Source organism: Mustelus asterias, chromosome 15 (genome assembly GCF_964213995.1).
Source record: "Mustelus asterias chromosome 15, sMusAst1.hap1.1, whole genome shotgun sequence".
Taxonomy (NCBI): Eukaryota; Metazoa; Chordata; class Chondrichthyes; order Carcharhiniformes; family Triakidae; genus Mustelus; species Mustelus asterias.
Window position 1 is genome coordinate 86,353,437 of NC_135815.1, and position 13,365 is coordinate 86,366,801.

At 48.1% G+C, this 13,365-nt stretch overlaps 1 protein-coding gene across 9 annotated transcripts in view; it reads left to right on the top strand.

The window, feature by feature from the left end:
* akap12b (A kinase (PRKA) anchor protein 12b) overlaps positions 1-11,881 on the top strand; it is an 85,189-nt gene extending 73,308 nt beyond the window's left edge. For 3 of the 9 annotated variants that reach the window (XM_078230270.1, XM_078230275.1, XM_078230278.1), the window contains 2 exons: positions 135-7,436; positions 10,373-11,881. In XM_078230270.1, coding sequence (XP_078086396.1) covers positions 135-7,435 — 7,301 coding nt within the window. In that variant the 3' untranslated portion in view covers position 7,436; positions 10,373-11,881. The remainder of the gene's footprint in view (positions 1-134; positions 7,437-10,372) is intronic. The other 6 variants (XM_078230273.1, XM_078230272.1, XM_078230274.1 and 3 more) reach the window with 6 other exon arrangements.
* The last annotated feature ends 1,484 nt before the right edge of the window (positions 11,882-13,365 follow it).

The following is a 13,365-nucleotide window of genomic DNA, read 5'->3' on the forward strand; positions in this document are numbered from 1 at the left end:
ACTCTTTCTAGTTTAGTAATATCCTTTCTATAATAGGGTGACCAGAACTATACACAGTTGTCCTGTGTGATTCTCGTTTCATTATTTTTGTTTTGTTAAATCAAGAGACTGACCTCTGGGTGTTTCCGTTACAGTTGAACCACCAAGCTTATCCCAAGAGGAAGAGCAGGAGGAAATGGAGCTTGAACAGAAGGAGACTCCCACTGAGACCAAAGATGAGCCGAAGGATTCTCAAGAGGCTGCCGACACTCCTGCAGAAATTGGGGAGGAGGCGCAAGCTGGGGAGGTTGGCTTCAAGAAGGTATTCAAGTTTGTGGGATGCAAGATCACGGTGAAGAAGGAGAAGCCAGTGAAGTTGGAGCCTGTGCAGCTACTCACGGTGAAAAAGGGGGAGGATGGTGAGGTGGACGGTGAGTCCAAACAAGAGGAGGAAGGAACCAAGAATGGTGAAGTGAGTCCAGTGGCCGAGGCAGAGGGAAGTCCACCCGAGATTCTTTCCCCTTTGAAAACTGAAGAGTCCAGTGGCCAGGCGGAACTAAAGCCGGCGGCAGCTGAGGAGATATCGGTGCTGGTGGAGTCTGCAGCCAGTCCAGCAGAGAGCTCCGCCGTGGACTCTCCATTGAAGAGATTTTTCAGACAAGGCTTTTTCTCGGTATTGCGAAGGAAGCCGAGTTTTAAGAAGGCGAAAGACGAGCCGCTTGTCATCGGGGAAAAGACTGAAGAAAATGGGGAGCAGAAAGAAAATGGGGACCAGGTCATTGCCCCTGGAGACGTTAAAAGCGAAGAAGGTGACCATGGAGCCAAAAGTCAAAAGGAGGCTCCGGCTTCAGAAGAAACCGCTGAAATCTTGGATGTTCAGGCAGTGGAAGAGAAGCGAGAGAAGGACGATGACTTTGAGGACCTTACGGCAGAACTGGCCGACGTTAGGGAGGCGAAAGAGGCACCAGCTGTAGATGGAGGCAAAGATGGTGTCTCTGCAGAACAAGACCAATTGCAAGAACCTGGGTTGGCGTTGGCTGCTGCAGCAGCATTGGAGAAGGATCTGGTGAGCCAGCTGACCGCGAAGACTGACCAAAGTGCGTCAGCTGAGGGAGAAGTTAATGAGGAATTTGTCTCTCTTGGAGCTCCAGAGGGGCTTTGCGCTGAACAGACTGACGTGGCCCAGGAGCAATCTTCGGTCAAGGCCCCGGAGCCTGTAATGGGTGAGGCAGAGCTCTTGTCTTCACAGGAGAAGGCCAAGTTGCAAGGCAGCCCCCTGAAGAAACTCTTCACGAGCAGCAGCATCAAAAAGCTGTCTAGTAAAAGAACGAAAGGCAAGAAAGGGGAAAGCAAACCGGGAGACACTGGTGACGATGCGCGTTTACAGTCTTCAACAGAGTCCGAAGGCAGTCCTGAAGGCCAGAAGCCGGAGAGTCCTTTAACATCCCCGGAAGAGATGGGTGAAGCAGTCCCAGCTGAGACAGCAGACGCCCCTGACTCCGTGAGCCCCGAGGCAGAGGGAGTAAACGGCTCGGCCAATGGAGAGGCAAAGAAAGAAAGCATCACCGCGTGGGCTTCGTTTAAAAAATTAGTGACGTCAAAGAAACGTCAAAGTCCCAAAATTCCATCCGAGAGCGACAAAGAAGACGAACCGACCGATAAAGCCAAGAGTGCGACCATCTCTTCCAATGAGAGTGCTGCGTCGGTCGAAAAGGAAGAAGCTAAATCAATTACGGAGGAACCAAGTTTAGAGCAAAGCACGGAGGATCCCAGAAAGAAAGCTGACGCCCCTGTATCCTGGGAAGCGTTAATCTGTGTCGGATCATCAAAGAAAAGGGCAAGGAAACTCTCCGATTCGGAGGCCCCAAAACCAAACGAAGAGGCCCAAAGATTGACCGAGGAAAGTGGTCAATTACAAGAAGATGCTGAGGAAGTAAAGGTTAGCAGTCCTCCAGACACTGATCAGGAACACGGTGGAACATCTCCAGAAGGCGTTGCAAGTCCTGTGGAAGAAGTGTCTGCAATCTCCACGTGGGAATCGTTTAAGAGGTTGGTGACCTCCAGGCGCAAGTCCAAATCGAAGCTGGAAGAACGCGTGGATGAACCTGTAGCCGCTGCTGAAACTATTGCTCCAGAGACTGAACCCGCCAAGGAGGAGTCGTGGGCTTCTTTCAAAAAGCTGATACCAGGCCGAAGGAAGAAGAGATCAGACACCAAGCCTGAGCCTCTGGCTGAGGGCGATGAAGGAGATGCCAGGTGGGCAGAGCTCGGAGTGAACAAGAGCGACGAAGAGTCTGATACCCCGGCAGTGGTTCCCCTCTCTGAATATGATGCTGTGGAGGAAGAGCGAATGGCCAAGGAGCAGCAAATAACCATAGCAATGGAGGAACCTCCAACCAAGCTTGAAGCTCCAGCCGGCACTAGAGAACCGAGTGCTGAGCAAACCGTTACCATAGAACGGGGACCTTTAGAAGTCGTCAAAAGCAGCATCGATGAAAGATCTCCATCTTGGATATCAGCAGCTGTCTCCAACGCCATTGAGAAAACAATTGATGAAGAAAACATAGTTGAAGGAGCGGTGGCTGTGAATGAACCTCTAAAGGAAGAGGCGGAGCTTGGAGACTCCACACCATTGGCGGAAGTGACGAATGAAATCGATGCCGTAGAGGTTGCGGAAGAGGCACAGGAGGTGACCTCCGAGGTTGTGACGGCACTGGAGTACCCGGCCGAGGAATCCTTAACCGAGGAGACCACTGAGATGGTTTCCGCGGTCTCGCAGTTGACGGAGACACCAGCAACGACTGCAGAGGGCACCCCGATCCGGGAGGATGAAGCCCTGGTAACCAGGCAAACCCAGGAGGTGCTGCAGGAGGCCGCCGAAAGAGTGAAGCTGTCGGCAGCGGGTCCGGCCGTGTCCTCCGGTGAAACACCGGCCGCGTCAGAGGCGCAGGAGCCTGAAATCGCCCTGCAAAAAATCCAGGCTGAAATGGTCGCGGCCTCGAGTGAAATAGAGGTGCTCACATCTGCTCGGGAAGCCAAGATGTCCGATGCTGCCTCTGAAGGGACTGCGAGTGTGGAAAGTGAAGGTGTGCGGCGTGGACTCAGTGAAATGGTTCAGCAAACAGCGGTTGAAATGCAAGAAGCTTCGGCTCCCCAGAGCTTCAAACCCGAACCCAGAACCATTCCCCCAATGGAACTGGAGGCCACAGCTGAGGTGGCGCTGGAGGTGGAGGCTGATGTAGCGCAGACGGGCGAAGGTGGCATTTTGCCAGAAGACCAAGCCGAAGGGCCTGCGGGCACGTTGCAGCAACCCACTGAGGAAATTCCCGTGCAAGAGATCGCAACAGCTTGCACAGTTGAAGCTGGAATGTCGGAGACAGTGGTAGAGAAGGTGGAGGCGGAAGAAGTGCAGAGTTTGCGTGCAGGGACCCTGGAAAGCAGTGGAGCAGCAGATGTGGCAAAGCCAGGGGCTCCGAGTGAAGGGTCCATCGAGGTTACTGGAATGAGCTGTCTGGGAGAGGCTCTGCCAGAAGGCGAGGACACCGTTACAGCTGCTCCTGCAGAAACTGCTGAGACATTGGGAATGGAGGAAGTCACTGCACCGGGGGAAGCTCTTGAAGCGATTCCAGCGAAAGAGGCAGTGACGGTTGATGCGATATTGGAACAGACCGACGGAGCAATCCAAAAAGTTGCACCCGAGGTGAAAGTGGGAAAAGTTGAAGTTGTCTTGGAAGAGGCGGTCAGAAATGCCCAAGAAGTTGGTGGGGAGGTGGAAGCGGAGGAAACTGTGGAGATGTGCAGAGAGATTCTAGCAAGCGGAGTGAAGGTTGAGGTGGTGTGTGAACAGAGCACTGAAATCGTTCCAGAGTGTGTGTCTCAAGCTGTGTGCAATGATGAGGCCATGGCAATCACTCCAGCAGTGACGCTAACTGAAGTGTTTAGTGAGGAGATAGCCACCCTCCCCCCAGCTGTAGAAGTGACTGAGGCTGCCCTTAGCAAAGAAACCATTGTAATCACTCCAGTAGTGACCGTGGCCGAGGTACTTGGTGAGGAGATGGCCAACCTTACCCCAGCTGTAGAAGTGTCCGAGGCCACCCTTGCGGATGAAGAGAATGTACAGATCATTCCTGTAGTCGGAGTGACTGAGGTTCTACACAGTGAGGAGACCATTAAAAACACTCCAGTTGTGCAAGTGATGGAGATTGCGTGCATGGAAAAGGCGATCAAAACTAGTCCCATTGTGGTGACTGAGGTTGTGTGTAGTGCAGATGCCACTAAAATTACTCCAGTGGTAGGAGTGGAGGCTGTGGAAAGTGAAGGCACTGTCAAAATTGGTCCTGCTGTGGAAGTGATGGAGGCCGTATGTACCATAGACACCAGTGTCATGGCAGACGCTGGACCACCCGGAGAGGGCACTGAAATCAGTCCCGGAGCGAAATTGGTTGATGTCGGTCCCATTGTGGAGGAGACAGAGGCTGTACAAGAAGACACTGAGGCGGTTCCAATTGTGGAGGAGACGGAGGCAGTACATGGTCCAGAAGGCACTGAGGCAGTTCCAGTTGTGAAGGAGACGGAGGTTGTTCAAGAAGGCACTGAGGTCAGTCCAGTTGTGGACGAAACGGAGTCTGCACGTGACCCAGAAGGTACTGAGGTCAGACCAGTTGTGGACGAGACGGAGGCTGTTCAAGAAGGCACTGAGGTCAGTCCAGTTGTGGAGGAGATGGAGGCTGTGCGAGGTCCAGAAGGTACTGAGGTCAGTCCAGTGGTAAAGGAGACGGAGGCTGTACGTGTTCCAGAAGGCACCAAGGTCAGTCCAGTTGTGGAGGAGACAGAGGCTGTTCAAGAAGGTACTGAGGTCAGTCCAGTTGTGGACGAGACGGAGGCTGCACGTGGTCCAGAAGGCACCGAGATCAGTCCAGTTGTGGAGGAGATGGAGGCTGTAAGTGGTCCAGAAGGCACCGAGGTCAGCCCAATTGTGGATGAGACAGAGACTATACATGGGCAAGAGGCCATTGACGCCAGTCCAGCTTTGGAGAAGATCGAGAGTGTAGATAGTAGGGAGACGATTGCAGTTGGTCTGGTGAAGGTGGGTACGAAAGAGGACGAGGTTGTATATGAAGGAAAAGATGACCTGGCAATTACACAACAGCAAGGAATTGAAAAAGATGCACAAATGATGGCAATAGACAATGATGAAATTGCTCAGGAGCAGTTTGGTGCAGTCAAGATTATTCGAGAGATAGTTAAAACCAAAGAGTGTGGGGAAGCTTCTGCTGAGAATATAGAAACTAAAATGAGTGAGACAGTGTGTAAAGAGATTAAAACCCTTGAAGAAACGGAAGACAAGCAGAGAACAAAAGAACAAGTAGTTGAAATGTTGATTCCAGCAACGGAAGTGATACACCCAGAGCCAAGAACTGTAGAACTATCCAAAGAAACTATTCAAACCTTGGTAACTGAGAGGACAGTAATTGAGGTGGTGAAGTGTGTGGAAACAGAAATCGATCCTACCGTTTGTAACAAAAGACTTCAAGTTGCTCAGCCTGAGGGGACCAAAGAGGAACCCCAAATTGAACTTCGACAAGAAGCCAGTGTGGTTGAAGTGACGCGTATTGCAACGGAAGTGAACCAACATATAATGAAGGAGGAGAAAGGCCCCACTGAGTTACCCAGAGATGAATTTGAAATCTTACTGGGTGCACCAGTTGAAAAAACAGAGGTCATGGAAGCTCCAATAGCTGAGGAGGTTGAATCCAAAACCAAAGAATCTCATTTGAGTGTATCTTGTGTTACTAGCGAGCCACAAAGCACAGCAACTGAAGAGCTCATGGCTACGCGTGAAGCTGAGAATGTCAAGCAAGTGGTTGAACTTGTGGGGGAAGTGGAGTGTGATCTATCCACCATGGAAAAGGACAAACCAGCTCCACGTGAGGCTGAATTCATAGAGACTTCACACACAGACGGTGAACCAGTCCTGGGTGACCAGTTGGATGGAGCAAATAAAGATGGCCAGGGTGACGTAGCTGGACCTAAGGAGTGTGAAAATGCTGAATCACAAAAAGATGCCATGGAGGATTCAAGTGGAGCGACTGACGAACGTGTAATCCAGGTGGACTCTCCTGGAGAGTTGGCCTCCACACATACTTCAACTGAAGGAGGCAAAGAAGAACCGGAACTTGATGAGGGTCTGGCTTTGGGAAGTGACCACAAAGTAAAATTACACTCTGATTCTGTTGACAAACTTCATGCTGTACAAAGTGAGACCGTGACCCCGATTGTAGGTTCTTCTGTAGCTCCGAGTTCAGAGTCTCACAAAGAAGTGCTTATCCCGGTGACTGAGGCTGCTGCAGAAGAGCAGATTGTTACTGAGACTGCAGCCTCGGAGGTAACAGAACTCTCGGAGTTGAGCACTGGGGATCAGGTTTCCCAAGCAGCTCAGCCTAATACTGTACTAGGACCAGTGGCAGAAACCGCGGCTGCCATTGTAGAGGTAGCGATAGAGGCAGCTGCTGGCACAGTGGTAAGCTCTCCCAGTGTGAGCCAGGAAACAGGCTCCACTCTGGACGGGCAGAAGCAACAAAGCTCCCCCATGGAGCAGCTCGAAGGAGCATTAGTTGAACAGCCATCAGAGTCCTTGGAAATGGAGACTGAGGTAAAGGTTGGCGAAACGAGGATATTCGAGCAGCAAAGGACGATGCTTGCTCAGGGTCAAACCCGGGATGCTGTGATGCCAACAGAGGTTCAGGTAGATGCTGTATCTGCTGGGCAAGGTAAAGACAGTGCGCAACTGCATAAAGAGGATAAAGAAAAGGTACCAGAGCTACAGACGGTCGCCGCAGCAGAAGGAAAAAGTGATGAAGTCATTAGCCAAAGCTTGCAAACCCAGGAAGTCGGGGACACTGAAGCTTTAGAGCAAGAAATAGCAGTGACACAGTCAACCGAGGTAGTGTCTGAGGCAGCAGGAGAGGGGGATCAGAAACTTGTTGAGACTGAAGTTGGTGCCTCAGTGGAAGCTGGGCAGGAAAGGGAATTGCTGCCTGCCCCTGTTTCTGAAGGAGCTGCAATAATGCCTGACGTATCCAAAATAACCAAAGTGGAATGCTGCCAGTCAGTGGAGAAGCCTGAAGGGATGCCCCCGTCTCCAGAACTGACTGAGACAAAAGAGCAACCTGCAGAAAGCCAGCCGCAGCCTGAAGAACAAGCGTCATTACAAGATGTCCCAGCCGCAATGACTTCGCCCGTTGAGGAGAGCCGAACGCAAGACGCTGCTGATGAGAAGCTGGAAGGTGCTGCAGTGGAACCCATTGAGCACAAAGATGTTAAAGAGACGGATCAAAGCAAGATGGCTGAGGCAGTGGAAAAGCAAGGAAGTCAAGAAATGCCGATCGAGCACCAAATGGATCAATCTTCTACTTTAGAATGTGCAAAAAGTGCCACAGAGAAGACACCGTCCTGAGGTACGTAAAGTTCTAACTGTGTAAGAAGTCTCACAACACCAGGTTTAAGTCCACCAGCTTTATTTGATATCATGAGCTTTCGGAGCACTGCTCCTTCATCAGGTGAGTGGAGAGTTGGGTTAACAAACATGGCATATATAGACACAATTGCAAGATAAAGGTTGGAATGAGAGTGTTTACAGGTACAGAGTGTGAATGGAGAGAGGGATAATAGGTTAAAGAGGTGCGAATTGCCTCAAGCCAGGGCAATTTGCAAGCCCAGGCCAAATGAGGCTGGTCTCGCGGCAGACAGAGGAATTCATCAAGCGAATGAGGCTCTGGGGGAGGTCTTCCACAAACCCCAAGAGGCCAACAGCGAACCCAATGAGACAGCCAATGAACTTTTTTTACATTTGGCCTGGGCTTGCAAAATCCTACCAACTGTCCTGGCTTGAGAGAATTCACACCTCTATAACCTGTGATTATCCCTCTCTCCACTTGCACTGTCTGGAGCTGTAAAGACTTGTATTCCAACCATTATCTTGCAATTGTGCCTCTGTCCATATATGTCGTGTTTGTGAACCCATCTCTTCACTCACCTGATGAAGGAGCAGCGCTCCGAAAGCTTGTGATTCCAAATAAACCTGTTGGACTTCAACCTGGTGTAGTGAGACTTCTTATTGTGTCCACCCCAGTCCAACGCCGGCATCTCCACACCATGTGTTGAGTAACAAGGCTTGTTTTTAATGCGGGGTTCATTTTTGCCCAGATGAATTTATTTTTCACTTTTCCCTCAATTCCCTTAACTTCAATGCTTGATTGCTGGCACAGATATGATGAGCTGAAGGGACCTTTTGTGCAGCAAGACTCGTTAAGACAATTTAAGCTCCATTTTCTAACCCGAGTTGTGTTAACAGAATTTGAAGGAGAACAAATAAGTAAATGGGCTGAAAAGTGATTTAATTTTTGTTTTTCCCTTTTCCATTCCTGGGTCAAAAAAACACTTGAGCCAATTAGTACTTTTGTTGTAGTTACTGTTATGTAGGCAAATGTATACAACAAATTTGTGCACAAGATTATATAAACGGATTAACTATATGATTTTGAGGGTGAAAAATATTGGTTTGAACATCAGGGAGACCTGTTGTGCTCTTTGTCTTGGGGTCATTTACATCCACCCCAGGCAAGCACTGCAGGAGGGCACTTCCCACAGTGCAGCACTGCTCCTGCACTGTACTGGAATGTCAGCCTGGATTAAAATGCTCCGATCTCTAGAATAAAACTTGGCCTTCTGACTCAGCATGGGGGCGGCTGCAACTGAAATCAGTTGGCACTTGCTGTTTTTAAAAACTTCTCTGCCAGAGGCAGTAATGGAGGTGGGTACAATTTAGTCTTTTGAAAAGCATTTGGACAGTTACATGGATAAGATGGGTATAGAGGGATATGGGCCAAACGCAGGCAACTGGGGACTAGCTTAGAGGGGGGGGGGTTTTAAAAAAAAAAAAAGACGGCATGTTCAAATTGGGCCGAAGGGCCTGTTTCCTTGCTGGAAACCTCCTATGACTCTGACTTGAGGAACACAAGAGACTGCTTAAGTGGTTTGAAAGTTACTTGAAATGCACTCACTGTCACTCCTGTTCCTGCTGCTGCTGATCGGGTTTGATTTAGAGTGGATGTTTGGGCAATGATGCATAAACAGGAGAATGTGGAAACTTTGATTACGTGTTTTTTTTTTCATTATACTGATCTAACATTTCTGTTTTGAATGCCAAATTCTTGGGGCTATGGAAAAGTCCCATCACACAGAGCAAGCTTATGCTGCTTAATAAGATCGCCTCCCACCTGGTCCTTAAGGTCTCTTGATCACTGATAAATGATGGAATGTGGATCCTTGAGCGATCAAACTGCGGGGTTACAGGGATAGGGAGTGGGCCTGTCAGAGTCAGTGCAGACTCAATGGGCTGAATGGCCTCTTCTGCACTGGAGGGATTCTACACCGAGTACCATGAAGTGGGATTTTCCCTCTGACTGCAGCTGCTGAAGAACGACAGGTCATTCCAGACATTGGTGACAGTTAAATGTCGCTCAGGCTCTCCAACCAGCTGAGTCCCATGTTGTTGCAGCAATCTGGTGGAATTTTGCGATTTCACAATTTGCCCTTCGGTGATTTTTTTTTTGGTTGCAAGAATGTCAATGTTGTTTTATGTTAAGATCTGTGGAATTGACCTCCTGCTTGAGCTGTGAGGCCTCCCCAGAAACTGGCCTGTACCCGTTCACGCCATCTCCTGTTGTCATATGACACTGCTCTCGAGGGAGTGCAGCGAAGGTTTACCAGACTGATTCCGGGGATGGCGGGACTGATGCATGAGGAGAGATTGACTAGGTTAGGATTGTTTCCACTGGAGTTCAGACAAATGAGGGGGTGGGGGATCTCATAGAGACTTATAAAATTCTGACAGGACTAGACAGGGTAGATGCAGGGAGGATATTCCTGATAGTGGGGCAGTCCAGAATCAGGGGTTACAGTCTGAGGATTCGGGATAGGCCATTTAGGATGGAGGTGAGGAGACATTTCTTCACCCAAAGAGTGGTGAGCCTGTGGAATTCATTACCACAGGAAATAGTTGATGCCAAAACATTGAATGTATTCAAGAAGCGGCTGGATATTGCACTTGGGGCAAACGGGATCAAAGGTTATGGGGAGAAAGCAGAATGAGGCTATTGAGTTGGATGATCAGCCGTGATCGTGATGAATGGCGGAGCAGGCTCGAAGGGCCGAATGGCCTCCTCCTGCTCCTATCTTTGTTTCTATGTTTCAAAGTTCAAAGCCTCCATGAACTAACACAACTGGTACAAGGATGATGTTGGCATTGTTGTGTACCACACTAGCCAACTGAGCTAACCGACCCCCCCCCCCCAACCTTTAAAATGTTAATTGTGTATGTGTACATTTACAGAACTCCAAACAAACTCTCGTGAAAAACAATGTGAAGGTGGCGAAGCTGTAGGAATATCGCACAACTCTACTGTGACAAGACCAAGTACCACTGTTGTGTCCTGTTGATTGACAATCCCGAATCCGTTCGAGAGCTATATCTACACTGTCCTAGTTATTTAATGTAACGGTTTCTTGCTTTTAGCCCAATGTCCTCATGGTAAATGTGATGTCTGTTGTTGAACCAATGCCCTTTCCTGCTTGCTTCAGATCCTGTGAGCAGGAAGATGGTGCCTGAATGTTCGAGGAAGGGGTTGAGGTATTTGTTCGTGGGGCTAGAGAAGATGCTTCCTAATTGTTTTACTTTAATGTGAAATGTAATTCTAAGAATATCCTAAATGCAAAAGTCTTTTTCCTTAAGTTAATCACTTTGGATAGAGGAAAATTGGATTGATATCCAAGTATGCTCAAGGGTTTGATACTTTGATGCTCAATGAAGTATTCCTGAGGTGACAGCTTAAACCTACAGCAATCTCGAATGAAAGAAGTCCATAGTATTACATAAATTCTCATTATGCAGCTACTACAGGCTACAGCTGATATTTCCTAATTTAATTTGCATGATTAAAGCTGCCTTTACCCCGGATACAGAATGAAACGGGCCTCACCAAGGTGACTAAAATATTGACCTGTGTTCAAAAGCCCTGGCAAAGCCGATCTTTTAAAGGAATGACTTGAGATTTACATGCCTCCTTACGGGAATAAAGATAATTTTAATGCATTTTTCAGTGCTGTTGAGTCTTCGATGTGGCTAAGCCGAGCTCCTGGTTATGTCAGGGCTGTTCTATGTTCCAAGAGGATGAAATGCAATCATCATTCGGCTAATTGCTTTCGACTGGTGGGAGACCGGTGCTAAACTTGGCTGCGGGAGTTGTACGTTAGAGGAGGTCAGGCTCGCTCAGAAACCTGTTTGTGAAAAGATGCATTAAATTTGATTACTATTCAAGGTTTGTTTGGACTTTCATAATCTCCAAGATGTGCCTTGGTATTGTGTACAATTAATGCTCAACATATCATTGTAATGTTCCTGTTTAGTTGTTTCCTTTTTGGCCTACGTGACCCTTCCTCACCACTCCACCTCAACATGTTTCTTACTAACTGAACAGCATTGAAGCAATGTTGAAACTGATTGTTCGGGTTAGTTAGCCCTGTCCAGCACACTTCCCTCCCCCTCTCCATTAATAAACCAACACCCCAGCCTGTAACACTCACTGTACAGTTCCTGTCTTGTGTTAATGTAGTTTACAGTAAATGGTCAGGTTAACAAACAGTAACTACTGTACACTGATTTACTGCATGAATTTAATTAGAGCAGGATCTATGACCGAGAGTCCACTGCTGCTCTCATTAACACTGCTGTGCTTTTATAACTGAATGTGAAATTGACATTTGTACAAATTGTATTACCTGTGTATCTATAAAGCCATATTGGAATAATTAAAACTTCTACAAATAAAGTAATATTAGCATTAACTTATGTTTTCCTTATTGTACATGGTGTGAGTCTGCTGTGATAAGTTGACTAATGTTTGCTGTGAGGTAGGGTTTTAAAAGTTTATTTGTCACAAGTAGGCTTACATTAACACTGCAATGAAGTTACTGTGAAAATCCCCCAGTTGCCACAGAATTTATCATGGCCAATGCATCTAACCAGCACATCTTGAGTGTGGCAGGAAACCGGAGCACCTGAAGGAAACCCACACAGACACTGGGAGTAGGTGCAGACCCAGCACAGACAGCGACCCAAGCTGGGAATCAAACCCAGGTCCAGAAGATTAGTCCACTGTTCTGAACAGTTTTATTCAGCCCATTATGCCCAAGTCCAACTCCCCAGCTCATTCCCTGTAACCCTTTTCGTGTATTGTTTCAATTCCCTTGCTGAAAGTTGTTCATTGCAGCCTTGTAACTGTTTGAGCCTCCTTCCCCCCCCCCCAGCTATTTTTAAAGTGATTTATTTTACCAATAACCACGGTATACAGAAAAGGGACACTTTGGACAAAAGCGTGACCTCCATGTCTAATGATTCTCCCTCTCTAATGACCAGCCTTCTGCCTAACTTCCCCTCCATGCCACCCTCTGTAAACTTTGAACCAAACAGACCCCCTAACTTCTCTCCCAAGACTTTAAAATATTTTTCACCAAGCTTTCTGTCCTCTTTCTCCTAGCTCTCATGATCGGTTGGCATCTGTTTCTGTTTTCCTCTCCTCTGTAAGGCGCATTGGATGGTGGAAATTATTCTAATAGGTGCAAATGATTTTCCCGTCCCTTTATCTTTCCTTTTCATCCATCTTGGTTCTTAAATATAACCTTCATTTTCCCTATGCCTCTTGCTCTAAATGCCCTAATTTATAGTTCAGCTTCGTAGTATCATTCTCTCCTAAGCCCAATGTACATAATGCTATGCTCAGTGCAGTAGTGATGGAGGAGGCTCGGTCTTTCGGCGGAGACCTGTGGTTCTATAGTAACCTGGGTGACTATAGTACGGACTCCCTATTTCTCTCTTTTCTCTCCCCCCCCCCCCCCCCCCCCCCCACCCCCCCTCCAAAATTGATACCGCATCACCCCTCCCATCCTTCCCACTTTCCCCGGTGTTTTGAGACCTTGCTTAATGGCAGCAAGTGGTTTAAAAGGCGGGCAAGGCTTCACTTTTCACTTCCCTTCCAACACTTCTGCTCTAGACTGAAGGCAGCGGGAACCCGTGGCAGCTTTCTCCTGATTGTTACCAACTGGTCATTCATCTCTTTGGGATTTTTGTGGGATCCTGTTGGGCTGCAATATTTTTATTATGAAACAGTAATTAATTTTCCAAAAGTAATAGGGCTTTGGAATCTCCTTTATGAATGCAAATGTATTCTTCCTTTCAGTTGCAGTTGCTGATTCTCCCGCTTAGCCACTGCTGCTCCTGTTCCTTTGTGCTCTGAGCAGTGTCTCCACCTCTGTTGGAGACACCAAGGG